Raw genomic sequence first — 21,688 nt, 5'->3', positions numbered from 1 at the left:
TGGGGCTTAAATTGACCCATATTGTCTAGCCCTGCTCTGCTCACTCTCCTAAATTTCCATCATGGTTTTGTTCTGCTGGAAACATGCTTTCTCTCTTATCCTTTGTGATGCATTGAACAGGAGTTGAGAAGCACTATAATTTTGTAGAGAGCTTTTACGGTATTTGCATTCTAAAAGAGGTAAAAATCTAATGGTCCACAATAAAAGGTACCACTTAAAAGATATTTAATTATTAATATAGGTACCTAGGTAATAAGGGTAAAAGGATATAGAGAAGGGCATAATAGTCTTCATGTTAATTCTAGGTACACAGGTACCGCATCGGTACCTCATCTCTAGTATTGCCCAATGATTCTCATTTCTATTATTTACGTGTTTTGAAAAGATTTACATTTCCTTCCTAGGAACATGATCGTCGGTAATCCTCCATTGCAAAGTTTACGTGTTTCTTTCTTAGATTTACATTTTCTTTCTAAGAATATGATCGTGGTGTTTTTTAGGTTGATATTTTGTTTCTAATAACACAATCGGATAAAATATGACCGAATGTTTACGTGGTTATTTAAAATTTATATTTTATCACAAAGAACATATAACCTCGGCAAAAGATCATCGGTTTGTAGGTTCATATATAATTCATCGTCAATACGCTATATTTACACGGTTTGTTCATCTTTGCATATTATCCCCCAATGAACATGAACATAGATACTATAATTTCAAAGTACAAAGTCCTAAAGAAAAAAAATCAAAGTACAACAAATGACAGTAAGTGAAGAAGGAATTGATATGTTTTGTTGATCATGCAGCTACGTTGTTTTGGACGAAAAAAATTGTGTCGTTTTTTATTATTGTGTTGATTAGGGTGTAATCGCTAAAATTGAGGAAATTCTTTTAAGAATAAAATGTTTTCTCTTTAATTATACAGTAATCAAATGTGTTAATTAGTGGGACCCTGATCCTGTTCTCCCATCTCCTTTCTAAATATTTGAACTTGCTAGCTAACTTGCGTTACTCGTGTTAAGCACGCTAGAATTAGGGCTAATTTGACCATTATCGTTTCCAGCTTGATCATCGTGCATGCATGCAAGTACGTACATGCTAAATTTAGGTGCTAATTTGGCTGCCACGTACGTACTTTATATATAGAAACATGCATGTCAACTTACTTATAAATTTGTGATACATGAAACAACACAAAAATACATTCAAAAATTAGAAAACTATAAAATTTATTTGGGAGATAAAATGTATGCGAAGATTTACATTTTTCGACTGAACGATAACAAAATGTATAGGAGACAGAAAAAAAATGCCTCGGAAGATTTACAACTTTTTCTACCAAACAATACCGATCGATTCAGCTAGGTATTTGATTAACCTAAAATGCTCATATTTTACTAGTTAATTACTTCGCTGCTATCGATTACGATAACTTTTATTCCGTACCTTGTCCCTCTATTAATCAACGGTTTATATTGTTCTACCTATCCATACCTTTAGGTACCTCGCAAACGCTGTAAAAGCTCTCGATTTTGTAATGGCTGGGTGTTCCTTGGCATTACTGAGAGAACAATACCGAGAGATGGATCCAAACTCACAACATGCTCCCCAAGGATGTATATTAGTCTGTCAAAGATGTAACTTTTTTCGCATTTTGTTGATATTAGTCATCTTGGAACACCAAATCCATCTGATTCTGGTAAGTAAGAATAGCTCCTTAAGTATGCTTCTAGATCTCAAAACATTGGCTTGACAGTAAAAACGTCTAATGTACTCTTTCCATTTTCAATTTCTATCGATGTGAAATGGAGTAAGGTGATAATACTAGGTTTGACCCCAGTGATGCTGAATTGCTGATGATGGAGTGAAGTGAGAACGAAACTTTCGGAAGCCTTACAATCAAATGGTCAAGATGCCAGTTTGGATGGCAGTGATAGTGAACTCGAGAAGAATCACAAAACGTATCCTTTGGGTATGCATGTGAAGGTATGCATGCTTGCCTAATGGAACATTTCAAATCTGTAGATTTTTTAGTGTGTACAGATTGTGCAACAGTTCCAAATCTGTACATTTTACTGTAACATTGTCAACAGTTTCAATTCTTTAGATTTCAGGGATCAACCTCTAAACTCTGTGTAGAATCGTTGTGTGTGAAAGGCATGAATGCCTGACTACTTTGCATGAATGTCAGTCTTGCAAGTTGATCCGTACTTGCTGTAGGTTGTTCATCAGCAAATCATTACAAGAAATTGGATAAGCAAATATGCAGTTCAACATAGGGCAGTGAAGCAGAGGCAGGACCTGTCTGAAATGAGTGTATAACGGAAAAAGTTTCAGCTGTAAGCACGGTTCAAAGTCTTGGTTTCTTCCAAAGGTTACTGTAAAACACTAATTTACTTGAGAAGATTCTCAGCATAGGATGGATATTATATGGCTAGTAAGTAATAGCAATGACCATGAAAGAACTAATTAATCAAAGTAGCAAGCCAATGTCCGAGAGCACTTATGTGAAAGAACTGAACACTAATAATTCCTTCCAGGTATTAATATGTAATCCAAAATTCTGTGGAAGACTGTAATTCATTTGTTGTAACTTTCAAATGCTCATACAAGCTTAGATCGTAACGTGGATTGGTGTGTCAGTGTCCAACAAAAATTGCGTGCCACACTTTGATCAACCTAAGAGAGGCATTGCAATCTCCGAATTAAATTTGAAAATATATTATTAATTTGTTTTTTTCTCAAAAATATTTGGGATGTAAAAGTTTTGACAGAAATATACCGTCGGACTCACGTAACCATTGTGCGAGAATGATGTGGACATGACGATGCACGCGGTATCGCGCTACGAAATCGCGAGGCCGTACAGCCTCGCGGGACGAAAGGGCAAGACCGAACGGTCTCGCGTTACCAGCGAGCGATACCGATGGCTGGCCGGACTCAAAATGTTTAATAACCCTGATTAGTGATTAATTAATATGAATTAATCATTAGTGATTAATTCATAATCAAGATAATTAATTACTAATTATTATTAATTAATTCCTAATTGAGTAATTAGCCACGGCAGCTTCTGGCGCTCTCGCTCATTCTTTGCACCAGACCGCACCATCTCGCGTTTTTATCGCGCGAGACCGCGCAGTCTCGCGCTTTCGTCACGTGATACCGTGCGGTCTCGCGCCGTCATTGTGCGAGACCGTCCGCATCGTCACGCCCACGTCATTCTCGTGCAACCGTTGCACGAGACCGATGGTATATTTCTGTCAAAACTTTTACATCCCGAATATTTTTAAAAAAAGTACCAATCAACGGTATATTTTCAAATTTAATTATGCAATCTCTGGCGAATACAGACCATCAACCGAAGTGTAGTGTAGCCATCGGGTTGGACCGTCATCCGAAGTGTAGTGTAGCCATCGGGTTGGTCCGTCATCTGTAGAACTATCCATGATACTGAGATGGAGATCGAAAGATTGAGTAAATCTGTAGCCAAAGCAGACGACCACGTGCATACATTGGTCCTTGTCTTCCCGGTCCCTCAGTGATCTGTCAGGGAGACCGTAGTAGACTACATCACCAATACATGCACGGAATTCATGTCTGACGACCCACAGCACGGCGATGACCGGACCATGCTCATAGATGAATTTTGCTACTTCATTCATGCTCCAGCCTTCGTTTTCAAGCCGATGTGGGACAAGGCCGGTAATAGGCAGGATCAGGCCGGTAGTTGTTGTCAGTCCTCCTGTTTTGCTGAGCACTTCAATTACTCTGATAGCTGGGATACCTTCATCAGGTTCTAAAAAGGAACTATCAAGACAGTCCTGCAGAAGTATGTGTGGTGGCCTTTCGATGGTACATCTGAACCCATACTTGTGGAACTTAGCTTCGATGCAGAGAGCAACGGCAGAAACAGAGCAGGTGTCTGAAAGAAAAGACATGTGTTAGCTAAATTACCCAGTACCAATATGTCATACGCCAAAAGTTAAGTAGTTTTAGTCTGAAAGTAAAGGTATGTGTTGCCCTTTTTGTATCATTGCATATCACATATAAAATGATCATGAAAAGAAAAACTTAAAAGGATTGATAACATATTAACATAGATCATTGTAAGTTGTGTGCGTAGACATGCAAGTTTGAATTTAATATATACATGCTGAAAATGAAATAAACAGTCTAACTATGATTAGTACTAGCACATATTACATACTTAGATTTTAGTTTATCTGTTTTATTCCTCAATTTTCAATTTAGAATTGAAATTTTGTGAGACGATGGGTAAGAACTATTCTACCAATAGTTTATTCATTTTTTAACTATTTAAATGATATTTGTGGGTTAGGGGAAAAAAACAAGTGAGTGTGACCTATACAAAATAAAAATAGAGATGCCATACAGAAGAAAAATAAAGACAAGATTACTTACTGCCAATTTGCTTGATAGGAGGGCCAAGAACACTGAGCCAAGAGTGCTCCACAGGCAGAGGCCACCCAACAGCTTTTAGAACACATTGCTTTATCTTGTCTCATAGACTAGGCCAATTAAGAAATGGTCTTGCAAGCCAATGCAATATCTTGTGCCAAAGAGTTGGGGCTGTAGGGCGTTCTGCTACCTCTCCAATTGCGCCGACATAAAGTCTAGATGGTACCATAAGTGCTGTAAGAACATAGAACTAGTCACAATTAATTTAGGTAGACATCCACGTGTTTATTTGTATGCCAACTAAATGGTAATAAAAAAACTTCGTAAAATGATAAAAATATATTAATATATAATATGTCACTCCACAAATATACAAGTTTAAAATTTAAGTTCTACGAATTGTATCAAAAATAATAAATTAAACTCTAATTAGTATGTATATATGTGCAGTTATTTTTGTTACAACTTGTACAAATCGAATTTAAACTTGCATGTTTCTAAAGTGATATATTTCACATTAATCTATCTTGTTATATTTGTTAAATAAATTTTTCATAACCATTTAGTTGACGTACAATAAATGGGTGGACGCCCACTCACATGATTAGAATCCCTTTCCCCACATCATATTTCAAATTTAATTTTCTATGGCTTCATATTTTCCAGCAGTCTAAGTAAAATACTATAGTCTGTTTTGACAAACATGTTGTCTCAAATGTTAAGTGAGAGCAATGAGCATAAAGAATCAGAGAATAGATAGTAAAAAAAAAACAAAAACAATGATGACAGATACAGCAACAGATGCAACTTCTTAACGTTGTATATATGAAGACAGTAGATCTGAAAATACTACTAATACGAAGGCAAGTCTTGTTGTAATCACAGGCCCGTTTGAGAAATGAGATGAGCTCGCAAAGTGAAATTAATTACTCCCAAAATCATGCCCCTTGAGTACTAATAATTAACAGTAACAGACTAGTCAAGTGATCAGGTCATTCCTTGACACATACGCCTCGACAAAATCAGCAATCAGCACAGGGAAGCTAAGCATGAATATGAAGGGAGATCCTACCGCGCTAGAAAAAACATGCGACACACGAATGTATCAATCAATCATGCCCAAGTCTGAATATGTAGAACATTCCTAATTAACCAAAAACATTGTGTACAAGCTTGCAGGGAACTTGCCTGGTGTCAGGCCGACTTCATGCTCAAGCGTCCATTCCGAGTCCTCCGGATCGACCAACGTCCACGAGCTCACCACCGGCGCGTCCGGGATGCCATGGATCTTCACGCGCACCGTGGCGAAGAGCCAGCGGTGGTGCTTCTCGTCGTCGCCGACCATGACGCAGCCTTGGGGAAGCTCGACGTAGCGCAGGCGGCGGAGCTCGTCGGCGAAGGGGACGCAGCTGGTGAGGAAGCCGTAGGGGAGATCCGCGCAACAGAGCACGCCGCCGTGGCAACCCCCCATCGCGCGCTGGTGGTGCGGGCACTCCTTGACGTCCCACTTGTTGTCCCGCGCTGGGTAGTCGACGACGGTCTCGTGCTGCTGGGTGGTGGTCGTCGACGTTGGGTGGAGCTGCGCCTGCGCGACCATGCAGTAGCCGCGGTGGCGAGAATCCTCCACGCTTCGCCGCGGGAAGTTGAGGTGCTTGAGGGAGTCGGAGGGAGGCGGCGGGGTGGCGACACGGGTGCACGCGTCGCAGTCGCAGCAGATGTAGTAGGCGCCGTTGAGGCCGTACCACCCGTCGGTGGCGCGGAGGAGGAAGCGGCCGGAGGGAAGGGCGTCGTACTCGTCGACGATGACGTAGGGGACGCAGCTTGACTTGCCGGAGTCGGGGTGAAGGCGCCGGGGCACGGTGAGCACGGTGGCGCGCGGGCGCGGCGGGCACACGAACAGCAGAGGCAGGGGCTTCTTCTCGTCGCCGATCACCCACGGCGAGCAGGAGCAGCACCGCACCGGCGCCGCCTCCGGATTGTCTCCCTCCTTCGCCTGACCACGCCACGGCGGCGCCCCTTCGTCCATGGCCATGGGCTTCTTCCCCAGATCACGCTCACGCGACGGCTCCCCCTCGTCGCCCATCGCCGCCGCCCGGATCACGCGCGGCCCATCCCCACAAGGTTTGGCACTTAAACCTTGTGGGGGTTTATGGGGGGGGAGGAGGAGCTCTTATATTCTGACAGCGATATGATGGCGGTTGCGTGTTGGGTTTTGGGCCTCGGCGATTTTGGAGTAGCGCGCAAGTTGCCGGTGGCGTCCGCATCGACGGCGTGGTTAGAGAGCTCGCAAGCGCAAGCGGAGGCGAGGCGTGCAGTGCATGCGAAGAGTGTAGAAACTTCCATCGCCAATGGGGAGGTTTTCTGCTGCCTGCCTGCGTCTGACTGCCGGGGCCCACTGGCTCCAACCTGGCACCTCGCATTCGAGCGCCGCGGCCACCGCAGATCGCCCACTCCACAGCGGATCTGGGCCGTCCGCGGCCGGCGTTGCTAATGATGCACGAATTCAAACTAGGATTATGTTAGTATGAGTTTTGACCATGCCATATCCTTCATTTCTTAGCTGTTCAGAAGTGAAAAGATTTTACTAAGCTTTGTTCCAAACGTCAGCAGAAGCAAGAAGTCAGAGATTATGCAGTTCCTTACAAGGATCTAGGTGCCTGAGGCTGAAATTAATCTGCGCACGAATCGGGAGGAGTGGTGATCCATCGGTGGCCGCGCTGGCAGGTGACTGTGGCGGCGGCATGGCCCAGCAACCGCGCGCTCTGTGTGCGGTCCGTCGGCGAGGAGGTCGAGGACGAACACTTCCGCACCATATCTTCCCCCCGCCGACGTGTCACGTGCCTCGCCAGCAGCGCCCAATCAACTTGCGCGAGGGGAACAGCAAAGACGTCGGGTCGCGGCAGGCTACGGGCTACGGCCACCGGGAGGAACTTCGGCAGAGGGCCCTTCCAGACTTCCCGTACCAGGCGGCGTCGAGGGCACCGACCGCAGGAGGAGCTAGCGCGAGCCCGGGCGAAGACATGCGGCAGGCAACGAGATGTTCGGCGTCGGCGAACGACGTCGATGGCGATAGTGGTGGCTGATGGCGAGGATGAGGAGGCCGCCGCCGATGTAATACGTATAGGTGAACCCAGGCTCAGCATCTCTGGCCTCGCTTACAACTTTTTTTTTTTTGAAAGAACACCTCGCTTACAACCGGAAAGTCCAACCGGAACCGCTTACAACCTGTCGCAGCTGGGCCCAAACGACGAGGAGCGCCTCGCCACCATCTTCCGCGCGGACGTGCCTCTTCTTCGCATCAGGGGAGGCACGCCCATCTGGACAAACTGCGGCGGAGATCCCCCCATCCACTCGCCGTCGACGTCGAGGGCAACGACGCGCGCGGACCGCGGACGCGGCTTGTGGCGACTGGCGAGCGAACAGCCGCCCACCGCCGCCGGAGACGATGTGCTCGTAGAAAGGTGGCAATGGCGCGTGCGCTGCGTCCTGTGGCGCGGGGAGCACGATGCAGCTCTCGCCCTCGGCCGGCAGCGAACGGAGTTGGAGGAAGAAGGGTGCCGTGCAGGTGCGAAGCCAGGATTTGAGATTAGCGGGGTGTGGGGTGAAGATAAACCATGAGACCAAATAAGTAATATTGATAGCAAAGGAGGTCAAATAGTCACCATCAATAACAAGCAATACGTAAACTAGTCCTTTAAAAAAAACTTAAATTTTAGCTCTTTAATAATATCATTGGAAGTTTGAAACTAGTCTTTATTGCAAAATTCTTTTAATTTAAACTATTAAATAATCTCACAAATAAGTATCATCTATTTTACTTTGAAAAAGATGAGAAATCACAAACTAATTTTGTAGATCATGTTTCTTGCTAATATTTTTAGACTTGCTAACTAACTAAACTGATAATACTTTCAAGCTACACAAAATAAAATAGATAAATATTTATCTTAGCTAACTTAATATAGAGTAAAAATATGGGGGTGTAGTGGTGGTAGTGTTTGGATAGGGGGTGTTGGCGGGTACGCCTAATGGGCCCCTCCCCTATACGGCTATACCTCCGTCACTCCCTCCTCTCCTCCCTCCCTCCTCCCCCTTTTCTCTTCCTAATACACCATAAATATTTAAATTTAAATTCAGAATTGAAACGGCTATGTAAACTTTTGACTTATAAACTTTGGGTCTATAAACTAATATTTGAATTCAAATTCAAATTTGAATCGGGTATGTAAATTTTTGACTTATAAACTTTGGGTCTATAAACTTTAGGTGTATAAACTTTAGATGTATAGAAATACTATATATAAAAAATATTTGAATTCAAATTCAAATTTGAATCAGATATAATTCAAATTCAAATTTGAATCGGGTATATAAACTTTTGACTTATAAACTTTGGGTCTACAAACTTTAGGTGTATAAACTTTAGATGTATCTAAATACTATATATAAAAAATATTTGAATTCAAATTCAAATTTGAATCGGATATATTTCAAATTCAAATTTGAATCGGTTATATAAACTTTTGATATATAAACTTTGGGTTTATAAACTTTAGGTGTATAAACTTTAGATGTATAGAAATACTATATATAAAAAATATTTGAATTCAAATTTAAATTTGAATCGGATATATAAACTTTTGATTTATAAACTTTGAGTCTCTAAACTTTAAATGTGTAAACTTGAGGTGTACAAACTTTAGGTGCATAAATTTACTAAAATAGAAAAGTAATGCGGTACCAAAAAAGAAAACTAGGTGGAGGGAGGGAATCTGAATCTGAGCGCCCCTAGCGACCCCCTAGCAATCGATCGCTAGATAGCATTCTTCGGTGTTGGCACCCTTTGGCACCCCTAGCTACGCCACTGGTGCCGCACGTGCGCGGGGGAGAGAGGATGGCAAAAAGTATAGTACTACTACTCAGTCTCCTGCGCCTCTTGGGCTGTGGGCTGGTGGTTTGAAAGGAAAAGAAACCAGGCCTAGTTAGGACGTGGGCCGGTAGCTTTTGTAAGCGGAAAGTAAAGGAATAAGTTCATCTAAGATACCTTAACTTGACAGTGAGTTCGACTTTCGTCCCTGAACCGCAATACCTGATACAACAGTCAATCAACTGTCAAAACCGGTACAGACGAGATCCCTCGGTGGTTTACATAGCGGTATTTGGCTGACGTGACACCAACATGGTTGGTTGGACTTGGTCCTTAGTCTACATGCCAGTGATGTGGCACTGAAAGCAAAATATAAAAATTAAAAATTAAAACAAAAAATGTGGGGCCAACATACCATTCAAATAAAAAATAGTGGAACCTACATGTCAGTGGGTCACACACTCCTCTCTATCTCCACGGTGAGTCACACCTCCTCCTCTCTCTTCCCGGCCATCCTTGCTCCCTCCTCGAGATCCCTCGCTTGCGGGCGAGCACGCAAAGAGAGGGAGAAGGATGGCGGCTAGCCCTTCTCGCCGTCGCTTGTGGCGGCTGCGGTGGGACCTACAAGCACTGGGCAGGCCGCCTCAAGGAGATGTAGGAATCGAGGTTGCCGCAAGCAAAGGGGAGCGGGAAGGGCGAATAGGGCGGCGAGCAGCGGAGGACCTCTTCGTCAACCAGTCCTCCCTCATGTCCGACGGCTACCGGAGCCTCAACGACAACGACATGTCGAGTTATCTGTCGGATCCGGCAACGACGGCCGCACCAAGGCCGTGGAAGTCACCGAGCCAGGCGGCGGTGCGCTCACCGGCGAATCCCGTCCCAGCGGCAGTGGGGATTGTAGCTAGGTTAGGGGTGACCACGGCTACGGAGGCAGCATAGGTACAACGAAGGAGGCGGCCATGCATGCTACAAGTGCAGCGAGGAGGGCCACATGGCCAGGGACTGCTCCGAGGGTGGTGGCGACAGTGCGGAAGGAGTACAACAGATGACGACCTCACCTGGCACGGCCTCGACGGCAGCAGCAGCGACGACGAGGTCACCTCCTCCACTCTATCTCGGTCGACAAACCCTGACTCAACGTTGTCGTCGTTGTTGTCATCGTCCTCCGCTGCCTTTCCCCTCGTCTGTGCTGACTTGCTCCAGCTGCCGCCCGCCACCCGGCGGCCGGGTGCCCCGCTCCGACCTGCTCCGCCCAAGTGAGAGAGAGGATAGAGAGAAGAGGGATGACATGTGGGGCCAAATGGGCCCACCATTTTATTATTATTTTGTGTGTGTAACTGACATGTGGGTCCCACGGGTTTTATTATTTTTCTGATAGAATTGTCACGTAAGCACCACGTCAATGCCACGTGGAACGAAGGTCTAGTCAAAGGATATGTGTAGGCGCCACGTCAGCTAATACCAGGGTCAATATTGCAAGGGACCTCGTTTGCATGGTTTTGTAAGTTGAGGGGTGCGTTGTATCTGGTTTCCGGAGTAAGGACGAAAATCAGACTGGGTGACAACTTGAGGGACTTAGAATGAACTTATTTCCCCAGAAAAATCTTGATGACGTGGGCCGGCCTATTTAGCCAGAAATGGAAGGCAGCAACCAGGCATGCCCCCAGCTTGATTATAGTCTAGGATAGTACTCTCCTATTTACGTCGTGGTCCAGGATGAACCTGGACACACTGTTTGTCCAGGTGGGGATTTCGTGCTTTCCTAACTCGATTTTTTTTTCTTCTTCCGCGCGAATTAGCCGTTGTAGGAGTACGAGAGGAAGAGATGAGATTGGGTGTCACTATCTGTAGCACACACGTACTAACTGGCTCTGCATGCGTTATGTGTGTCATCGTGGCCCTTGAAGCAAACAGGCAGGCAACAGATTAAGTTTTATAAACTGGCAAATTGATAGTATCTTAGGATATATGATCACATCGCCCGAGCCATTTTCGGTATCGCTTGGCTGTACACACCATATTTATGTACATTCATTTCTTCTGAACATAAATCTGAATCTCTAGAAATTGATTTTTTAAACTAAAAATAGGGCTCAATCACTTTCCGTCTGTCTAAAGGCCTTATTGTTTGGCTTATTCACCAAATGAACGATATATTTGTAAACGAAAAGTAATTTGAGAATAAAATTTTTATAAGCGTGTTCTCGGCGATCTAAAAGTAAAGGCTGGAAAATAAACTTCAATGAAAAAAAAGCTTCAAAATCAGCTTCAAATTTAATGTTGAAAATTTAAATTTTAGCTGATAAGCATAAACATAAGCGAAAAGATGAGTCCGTAAAATCTTCGAGATATGTGCTTTCACCGTTGACACTTGTTCTTTGTCATCCCCCAACACGCTATTATGTGTTTTGAACTACTCCCTCTATCGCGAAATATAAGAGATTTTGGATAAATGTGACACATTCTAGTACTATAAATCTGGACATACTCTCTATCTAGATTCGCACACTAATACAATAACAATTTTTCCGTGTGGTCGAAAGCGGTTTTCACGTGCAGATTTTCCGCTTGACTAGAACGAAGTGTCTGCGAAAATATGATTTTATTCTACGAATCTGGACATACTATCTGTCCATATTCGCACACTAGTATAATAACGATTTTTTCGTGTGGATCTTCCGCCTGTCTAGAACGAAGTGTATGCGAAAATCTGATCTTTTTTTTCGTGCGGTGACGCACCCACACGAGAAAATAAAAAATTGAAATAAAAAAAAGAAAATCAAAAGCCGCCCTGGAACCCTAATCCCGCCGCTACCGCGACTGGCCTGCCCGAGGCCCGCCGCCGTCATCCCCGTGGTCGCGGTGACGGATCCAGAAGCCCAAGGCTAGGAGACCGCTGCCGCCACTGCCGTCGTCATCAGCGCCCTGCCCGAGGTCCGCCGCGACGGATCCGCCCTCCCCGCGGTGGCCGGTGACGGATCCGTCCTCACTGCGGCGGCCGGCAACGGATCCGCTGCGCTGTCACCACCCTAGCCGATGCCGATGCTGCTGCCGTCGCTCTCATCGATGCCGCTGCCGCCACCGCCTTAGCCGAGGCCGCCGCTGTCGCCAGGAGTGGGTAGAGGGGGAGGGAGAGGGGGGAGAGGGAGTGGGAGATGGGAGATGGGAGGAGTGGGAGGAGAGATGGGAGGATGAGAGGGAGAGGGAGTGGCCGAGGGTGGGTGGGTTATTTTCGCGTGCGGTTCACTTAACAGGTCTACACACAGAAATAAATTTATTTTCGCATGCGGATCTGTTAAAAGGCCCGCCTGTGAAAATTGATTTTTCCGTATGGTCATTTTAAAGAGCCGCATGCGAAAATGGAGCACGATTTTTACAGATGCGACCACTTATGGTCCGTCTACAATCTAATGTAAGTCCCGTATAGGAAAATCATTTATGTACTAGTGGTAGTACCAGGATGTGTTACATCCATACAGAATCCCTTATATTTCAAGATAGAGGGAGTATTATATCTTCATCTCAAAAGAGTAAGATGGAGGTAGTAGTTTACTTGCATCGGTACCCTTTCTTTTTATTTTTCCTCCTTTTACATACTATTCCTTCAAGTCTCATGAAAAACAAACATAGTAAAAACATACAATTCTATCCAGATTTGTAGTACTATAATATATCATATCTTGTGCTAGGTTTATTTTTTATGGGATGAAGAAATACGTAGTATTCTACTACTCAAATATCTATCATGTCTTTATCTTCTACTCTCTCCGTAAAAAAAGCTCAACCTAAATGAAGATGTAATAACACAGTATAACGAATCTGGTTATGTCGCATCTAGGTTGTTTTTTTTTTAAGGATGTGCTTCTCCAAGCGCACTCTCCTCTTCCTCTCTTATGACTAAGGCAATGCTACTGTAGGGAAGGAGTATTATCATCTTTTAACGGTGCTACAACATTAGAGACGGAAGGTTATTTATATGGACATAAAATACTTATGTGGAGGACACATCACCGTTACGTACGCCGGCATACGGTGACGTGTCCTCCACATCAGCCGGATTACTTAACCAACAGTGGCTTAATAAGCACTGAAGGAAAGAAGGCAAGCTGAAGCATGATGTTTCAGGAGAAGGAAGGGCTGGATCTTGCTGCCCACTGGCCATATCCTCTACTAGCTGCCTGCCTACCTATAGCTCTTGGAAGAGAAGAAGAGGCAGACACACACACACAGAGAGAGAGAGAGAGAGAGAAGGAGACAAAATAACTGAAACATAATCTTGATTGCTTTCTGCACGAAGCATGCTGTCCAAGACTCCAAGTTGTCAAATTTTTTTCGTGCTTTTTTCGCTTTTCTAATCTTTGATTAATCAGGATGTTTTGGTTGATGCTAGCTAGATGCTGCATGACAGATTGAGATTCCATGTAATTAACGGCTATATGAGTCTAGGGAAGAGATCATCTGAGGCTTTTTTTTGCCGTGTCATCATGAGTAATTTTGTAATGCATGTGCCAGTCCTTCTGAACATGGGTGCATGTTGCTGAGCTTCAGCTCATTTTTTTAGGCATCAAAAGATGAACATGAAAGCTGCGGAGGAGAATGTCAATTTGGAATCTTTTACTAGTAGCATTTTGCACGGATTTACAGGTGATTGGATAAATGTGTGGAAGTGAATCTCATGTTCCTTTACGAACAAATGAAACCATATTGACATATTTACATGAATACAAATTTTATTTTTCGCACAATTTATTCTTACAATTTTATTTTTTACACCGCAAATCATTGGAACAAGTTTGGATAAGGAAGCCAAACTAGATTCGTACAGAACACAACAACATTCACTCATTCTTTTTCATAAGCAATATTTTAAGACTCATAATTTTATTAAAAGATTAAGCACCAAGTACAAAAGCTAGGGAATGATTCTGTTGTACATCGATCGCCTTTTAGGAGGAAAATAAACAAAACGAACTTATAACCATCCTTCATCAGAAAGACAAACTGAAAATTTCAAGCTTGTTTCCAATTAGATGCAGTCGTGACAAAGAGAGGTTTCCCGAAAAATGTGATTACATAATAAGATTTAGATAATAAGGACAATATTTTTTCATCGAATAGCTAGCTAGTCCTTGTCAAGAAAGAAAATCCGTTACACTTGACCAAACATTTTTGAAACTTTCACTAAGCAGTTGGAAATTTTTAATTAGGAAAAAAAAATTCTCACTACAAACCAAACCGTTTTGAAAGCTTCTGTATGCAACTGGAAGTTTTCAAATTAGAAAAAAAAATCTTACAAAACCATAATTAAATACTCTCTCTGTCCAAAATTTTTCTTTTCTGATAACGAATCTAGACAACATCTATTTAGGTTCGTCTCTAAAAGTTGATTTTCTTTTGGGACGAAGGGTATGTAGTCAACAACAATTTTCTCAATTATGGACGAAATGCCATTTTCATGATATTCATTGCAAGCATTGTAGGAACGTCACTAATTTGTATGCACAATTTTTAAAACGATATACGGCAAGTATTTGGATTTTGACTCTGATGCTAAAGATGCTTATGCAATCTGTTTCCTTTACCCCTTTATTAATTTCTTTGTAACGCCTACAGTGTACTCTTCGCTTATGGCTCCTACTTCACCAACTACAAGTGGACTGAAAAGGAAAACGGAAAACAAAAGTTAATTCCTCAGTAACTCTCCATCACCACAAAATAAATAAAAACTTTGAACTCCCTTCCAAAAAAAAGTTCAAAACAAGAAAGAAAATATAGCTCACATCATCAAAAGCAATGGTTGGTGATGTGGAGAAAAAATTTTCTATAGCAAGAGAAAAAAAAACACACTAAAATCCGGAAAAACAAAATGAGAAAGTAGTGGAGGTGGAGAGATGTTTGGTGAGGCGGGCGTGGGCCCCACCCAACATGGGGTTGGTGGCCACTGGCCACGGCCACGGGGGGTTGGTGGACGCGGGGGCGTGGGCCCCACCTCCCCAGCGTCTGTCCGTCCGGCGGGTGAGAAAAGTTTCGGGCGGGGTCAGCGACGGTTCACTGGCTGTGTGTGCGGTCCTCACGTGCTCACCCCCCGGGGCGAAATACTTTTCGCACGCGAATCCTACCCGCACCCACGGTGGGGTGGGCCCCACTCCACTCCCCCGCGCGTCGTCTCCCACCTCCCGATCCGCACCCGACGCGCGCTATAAATAGGAGGCGCGAGCGCATTCCGGAGGCCACCCCCGTGCAGAATCACACACGCCGGACTCTCCCCTTCTCTCTGTCTCGCTCCTTCGTTCGCTCGCTTTATCCCCCCCGAATAAAGGCGAGAAGCCGCAGCGGCGGACGAAGAAGGTGAGCTCTCTCGTCTCGCCTCGTCTTCTTCTTGCTCGTGAGATCCTCACTCCTCTCGGGGATTTTTTTTTTCTCTGTTGGGGTTTGGGTTTGGGGGTAGATCTGGGTTGGGCGCTCTTCGATCTGAGGAGCGCGAGGTTTGGTGGATTGGAGATCTGGGGACTAGGGGTTAGGGGTTAGTGATTGTTTGTTTGTTTCGTTTTTCGGTCGCGGAAGTGGGAGGGGAAAGCGGTTGGGGGGATATTCTTGCTTTTTTTGTTTAATCTTTGATTGTGCGTGTATGGAGTTCTGGATTAGCAGAAAAAAGAGTCCGATCTTTTTGGTTTATGGGGGAGAACAGGCTAGGCTAGATCTAGCGTTGGTGGATCCAATTTTAAATTGCAAAATTTTGTCAGTACTTAGCTGTCGGCTGCAGTAGATCTGAAGAATGGATCTCTGTTTTGTGATTAATTTTCTCTGTTTTTTTTCCTTTTTTTGTTCTGTGGTCTACTACACCAATAGAGAATTCGAATTTGCTCTCCTCTTTCTTTCAGCAAGTAGGAGTAAAATCACTTAGTACTAGTATTATTTTAGGTGCAAAAATCGACTCTTTTTCTCTTGGATACACCAGTTCGTCCTCATCTTGGCTGCAACGAATGAATGGATTGATCATCTTTAGAAACTGTCTGCACAAAATCGAGTATTTTTTTTTCTGATGGCTTGCAACCGATGCATGCAGAGGGCAGATAGAAATGGCGGCGGAGACGTTCCTCTTCACCTCCGAGTCCGTGAACGAGGGTCACCCGGACAAGCTGTGCGACCAGGTGTCGGACGCGGTGCTCGACGCGTGCCTCGCCCAGGACCCCGACAGCAAGGTGGCGTGCGAGACGTGCACCAAGACCAACATGGTGATGGTGTTCGGCGAGATCACCACCAAGGCCACCGTCGACTACGAGAAGATCGTCCGCGACACCTGCCGCGGCATCGGCTTCGTGTCCGACGACGTCGGCCTCGACGCCGACCGCTGCAAGGTGCTCGTCAACATCGAGCAGCAGTCGCCCGACATCGCGCAGGGGGTGCACGGCCACTTCACCAAGCGCCCCGAGGAGATCGGCGCCGGCGACCAGGGCCACATGTTCGGCTACGCCACCGACGAGACCCCCGAGCTGATGCCCCTCAGCCACGTCCTCGCCACCAAGCTCGGCGCCCGCCTCACCGAGGTCCGCAAGAACGGCACCTGCGCCTGGCTCAGGCCCGACGGCAAGACCCAGGTCACCGTCGAGTACCTCAACGACGCCGGCGCCATGGTCCCCGTCCGCGTCCACACCGTCCTCATCTCCACCCAGCACGACGAGACCGTCACCAACGACGAGATCGCCGCCGACCTCAAGGAGCACGTCATCAAGCCGGTCATCCCCGACAAGTACCTCGACGAGAAGACCATCTTCCACCTCAACCCCTCGGGCCGCTTCGTCATCGGCGGGCCTCACGGCGACGCCGGCCTCACCGGCCGCAAGATCATCATCGACACCTACGGCGGATGGGGCGCGCACGGCGGCGGCGCCTTCTCCGGCAAGGACCCGACCAAGGTCGACCGGAGCGGCGCCTACATAGCCAGGCAGGCCGCCAAGAGCATCGTCGCCAGCGGCCTCGCCCGCCGCTGCATCGTGCAGGTGTCGTACGCCATCGGCGTCCCCGAGCCGCTCTCCGTGTTCGTCGAATCCTACGGCACCGGCAAGATCCCGGACAAGGAGATCCTCAAGATCGTCAAGGAGAACTTCGATTTCAGGCCCGGGATGATGACCATCAACCTCGACCTCAAGAGGGGCGGCAACCGGTTCATCAAGACCGCGGCGTACGGCCATTTCGGCCGCGAGGATCCCGACTTCACATGGGAGGTTGTCAAGCCGCTCAAGTATGAGAAGGCATCTTCCTGAGGAAGAAGATAAAGATGATGACCATGAGAGGGGGGTCTCTCTCTCGCTATCTACCTCCATTGCCGGCCGTTGTCGGCGCCGCCGCCGCCTACCTGATGTGTCTTTGATCAGTAGTGACTGGTTGCTCCATAGAAGAAGAAGAAGATGGGAAGATGATGAAAGGGTTGAAATCGACTTGCGAAGTTGCTAGTGATATCGGTGTAGCAGCCAGAGTTTTAGTGTTCGGATATCTTCGGCGTTTTATCCTTTTTTCATTTTTTTGAGTCAGCTGAAACTGCAAGAGAGCTCTGCAGTTTGCTCTATCAGTTTGTCTTGTTCTTTTTGTTTTCAGGTTGTTGTGTAACCGCATCTGTAATACTGTCTCTTTCAATATGAAGGAACCATATGTGATACTGGCACCATAATTCATCCATCCTCCTGGTCCTGGAGTATACAATTTTCTTCAAGCTGTTTTTCGCTGTTGTGTTCTTCACTGTTTAGTCTGACTTGGAAGAAATGGTGAAGTCAAGTTCAGTACTTCAGTCGGTAGTTGGTGCCATCATCATATATGGACATGGCCAAAGCTGAATTTACTACTGCTACTAGCAAAATTGATAATTTGACACTTTCTGAAAAACTTATTTCGCAAATAAGCCGCGGCCAAAATTTATTTAAAAATAAAAAGGAATATTAACGCCAAATCATATGGCGTTGAAAGTAGTCATCTCAGTGTCGAGTGAACTGGCACTGAATTCGTGGGGAGGTTGTGGAGTAAGTTAATGTTGACATCCAGCGTTAGTTAACTTAGCACAGAGATGATTTGGCGCTGATGTTTTGGTTTATTTTTAAATAAGTTTAGCCGCGATTTATTCGCAAAATAAATGATTCCAAATTTAGAGGTTAATCATAGTATGACAACTTTACGTAAGGCAGAGTTGGGTTTTTTGGGGTTGATAGTGGAAAAATTGATAGATAAGTCACTATTCCTGCCCCTCTACAGAACCGCACATGAGATTTTCACCTCATACGGCTCCTCATTCAATTCTTTCGAAGGGATCCTTTTTCTCGTTCGAGTCTCCGCCCTTCTTCCACTCCGTCCCGAAGACTAACTAAGACCAATTGAGTCACGTTTTCATGTTCTAATTGAACACTTTCCATTTATGATTGTTCTTTCTCGGTATCAATCCCCTTACCCCTTATTCTTTGAGAATCAGAATGATTCTTTTCAAGTTTCCATTTCTTGTTTTCTAAAAGGGTTAAATTATTACTCCCTCCATCTACTTTTAATAGTCATATTTCATCTTGACACACAGACCAAGGATAAGTAGCTCTACTTATCATTAATTTAAGCATGCTACTAGTCATTTCTCGTAAACAAGCGATTTATTAATGTTTACATTTCTCAAAGCCTATGTAGCCAATCATGTGTGGAAGAATAGAGAGTCATGCATTAAATTCGAGAAAATCATTAAGATAATAGATTGTTGGATTGAAATATGCCTATCAAAAATAAAATTTTCAGATTTAGAAATATAACTATCAAAATTAGACGGAGTGAGTAATATTTTTGTCAGCTGGATGTGACAGACTGTGGATTAACACGAGCTGAATAATCAACCCCAGAAATATCTAGTACTCATCTGTTCCTTAACCACAATGTACAGGTCCGAAATCTCAATCATGGAGACTGATTATTTTAGTAGTTTGTTGGACTGATTAAATTAAGTTTGCTGGAGTACATTATTAATACTCCCCTACATTAGCATGGAATTTATTTTGCCTGTCTCCATATCTATGTACCTTAAGCCACAAAGTTGTCTCAATCAGCAGACATCATTAAAAATTCCCTAATTTTTTGACAAACAAGCTCTTTTATGTATCTAAATATACTGCTCCCTCCGTCTCAAAATATAAGTAATATGTGTTATTGCTTACATTTTGAGACGGAGCGAGTAGTAGATGAGACCTGAAACATATGGTTTTCCTTAGCCCTCACAATACAGGCAGCAGACTCCGCCAAACAAGTTCTGAAATTCATTTTGCTCCTCCAAAATTACATGAATCAAAGTCCAAAAACTACTACTCGCTCCATCTTATAATATAACAATCTAGTACTTCCTCCGTTTTATATTATAAGATTTTATAGCATTGTCTATATTCATATATATGTTAATAAATCTAGACATATATATGTGCATAGATTAATTAACATCTATATGAATATAGGCAATGCTAAAAAGTCTTATAACCTAAAACGGAGGAAATACTAAATAAAACACTTTATAGTACAATAAATCTGGACATGCTTATTGTCCAGATACGTTGTACTCATATTCAGTCCTAACTTACTATATTACGAGGCTGAGGAAGCACATGAATCGAGGTTCTGAAATTCCACTGAAATTCAGGATGCACGACGTTTTGGCGAGCTTGTGGAAGCTACTAAGCAGCTGTCTGTGCGTGTGTGTACAGTGTGAAGGTCGCCTCGGCGAAGAAGATTGAGAGAGATGGAAGCAGCGGGCAGATCGACAAGGCACACACCATGTGACATGTGAGGACAGCGCCAAGCACACACATTCCTGTATGATGCATGTTCCAGCATGTCACGTACTACTAGTACGTCTGGCCGTCAGGCGTCGGCGAGAGAGCGAGTGGACACCACGTCGTGCTGCTGAGATTGTCGGTGTGATGAGACAGCTACTAACGAGGTGCCGCCCGCCGCCGCCGACGCCTGAATCCTGTGGATCCTCTGCTGCTGAAATATCTCTCCAACTGCCGTAGGACTCGTTGTTTTACGGGGAAAAAATGTTATAGAACATAGTAGTAAGATTGGTGATTTTTGCTGTTAGATATCATGAAAATAAGATATTTTAAATTATTGTTAATTTACTACTCTCCGTTCAAAAAAATCCAACCTAGACACAGATGTAACACTACATAGTACAACAAATCTGGACTGATTCGTTGTACTATGCAGTGTCACATCTGTGTCTAGGTTAGTTTTTTTGGACGGAGGAAGTAGAAGACACGAAAACGATTATTTTATTATTTCCTGCCTATTTGGAGAGAGAAGCAATTCAAAAAGACCGAGATGCCCAAGCTTTGGATCGGTTTTCTCAGTGGGCCCTAAGAGCATTCACAGTGCATCCAATCCCTCAAAGTGTCACGTAGGCTAGAGTCAAGGGTCCAAAATTTATTTTTCTTACAGTGCAAGTGGTTTTAATAGTGGCTTTGATTTTATAATTCAACCCCTGAAATTTTAGTAGTCAAGGGTCCTCCCCTAGCCAGTGCGTTGAAAAGCTCGACGATGCGGGAGCGGGGGATGGCTGGAGCTCGACCCCCATTCCTCTCCTCCTCCAACTAGCGGCCTTCCTCCCTTGGCCGGACACCGACAAGCTTCCCTCTCCCTCAACGTCAAGCTGCTATGTGGTTTGGAGCGGAGACAACCACGGGCTCGGCGACGCTGCACGGGGACGAAAACGAGGTTAGGCACTGCTATCCTCCCTTCTCCTCCCCCAACCACCACCGCCTTGTCGAGCTCGCCAGATCCGCTTTGGGGGCGGCGACGCATCTCGTGGTGGTGGCCTCGCTAGTGACCGCTGCTGCCTTGCAGAGATGCGGGGGCGTCGCACAGGGCCACGCCTCTCCCAACGCGTTGCTCGCCTCATTCCTCAGCTCCGCCCTGACATATGCCTACGCAATTTCTAACGAAGAACCTGTGTCTTTGTTTGGCTCCGTGGTCTTCAGGTTGGAAGCACGGACACGTGCCTGGCGTGGAATCTCCGACATGAATGGTCGGGGCCGAACGCCACGCACACACACACTGTGAATGGCCTAACATTAAGCAACTCCATGTTGATTTTTTTGTCAACATGATCAATCTAGTTCAAATCCCCAATTATCCCATGCAGATACTTTTCTTTTCCATAATCGACATACGGAGTAGTGCTTATTCAGTTCATAGGATTTACAAGTAAAACAGGAAAAAGTAAAGAATTAGGATGTCACATGCACTTTATTCTTTAGAAATTAGCTTGTAAGAGTAAATTATAATCCTTATGAATTTGGTAGGATCCGTTCAAATGAAACAAATGATGCATATAGGAAACGTCAAAACAGAATGAGTCCACAGCTTCGTCATTCGTCGTGGCCG

General features: G+C 44.8%; 1 protein-coding gene across 2 annotated transcripts; it reads left to right on the top strand.

Annotated features, from left to right (window-relative positions):
* The first annotated feature begins 15,496 nt into the window (after nucleotides 1–15,496).
* On the top strand, nucleotides 15,497–17,968 carry LOC127776269 (S-adenosylmethionine synthase 2). Of its 2 annotated transcripts, none has more exons than XM_052302635.1 (2): nucleotides 15,497–15,640; nucleotides 16,359–17,968. In XM_052302635.1, the coding sequence occupies exon 2, from the start codon at nucleotides 16,372–16,374 to the stop codon at nucleotides 17,554–17,556; it is 1,185 nt and encodes a 394-aa protein (XP_052158595.1). In that variant the 5' UTR covers nucleotides 15,497–15,640; nucleotides 16,359–16,371; the 3' UTR covers nucleotides 17,557–17,968. The 2 variants fall into 2 exon arrangements, with proteins under 2 accessions (XP_052158595.1, XP_052158600.1); XM_052302640.1 differs by having other exon boundaries at nucleotides 15,505–15,640; nucleotides 16,366–17,968.
* The last annotated feature ends 3,720 nt before the right edge of the window (nucleotides 17,969–21,688 follow it).

This window comes from Oryza glaberrima, chromosome 1 (genome assembly GCF_000147395.1).
Source record: "Oryza glaberrima chromosome 1, OglaRS2, whole genome shotgun sequence".
In the NCBI taxonomy this organism is placed as follows: domain Eukaryota; kingdom Viridiplantae; phylum Streptophyta; class Magnoliopsida; order Poales; family Poaceae; genus Oryza; species Oryza glaberrima.
The sequence above is the reverse complement of the archived record's forward strand: the minus strand, read 5'-3'. Positions and strand labels throughout refer to the sequence as shown.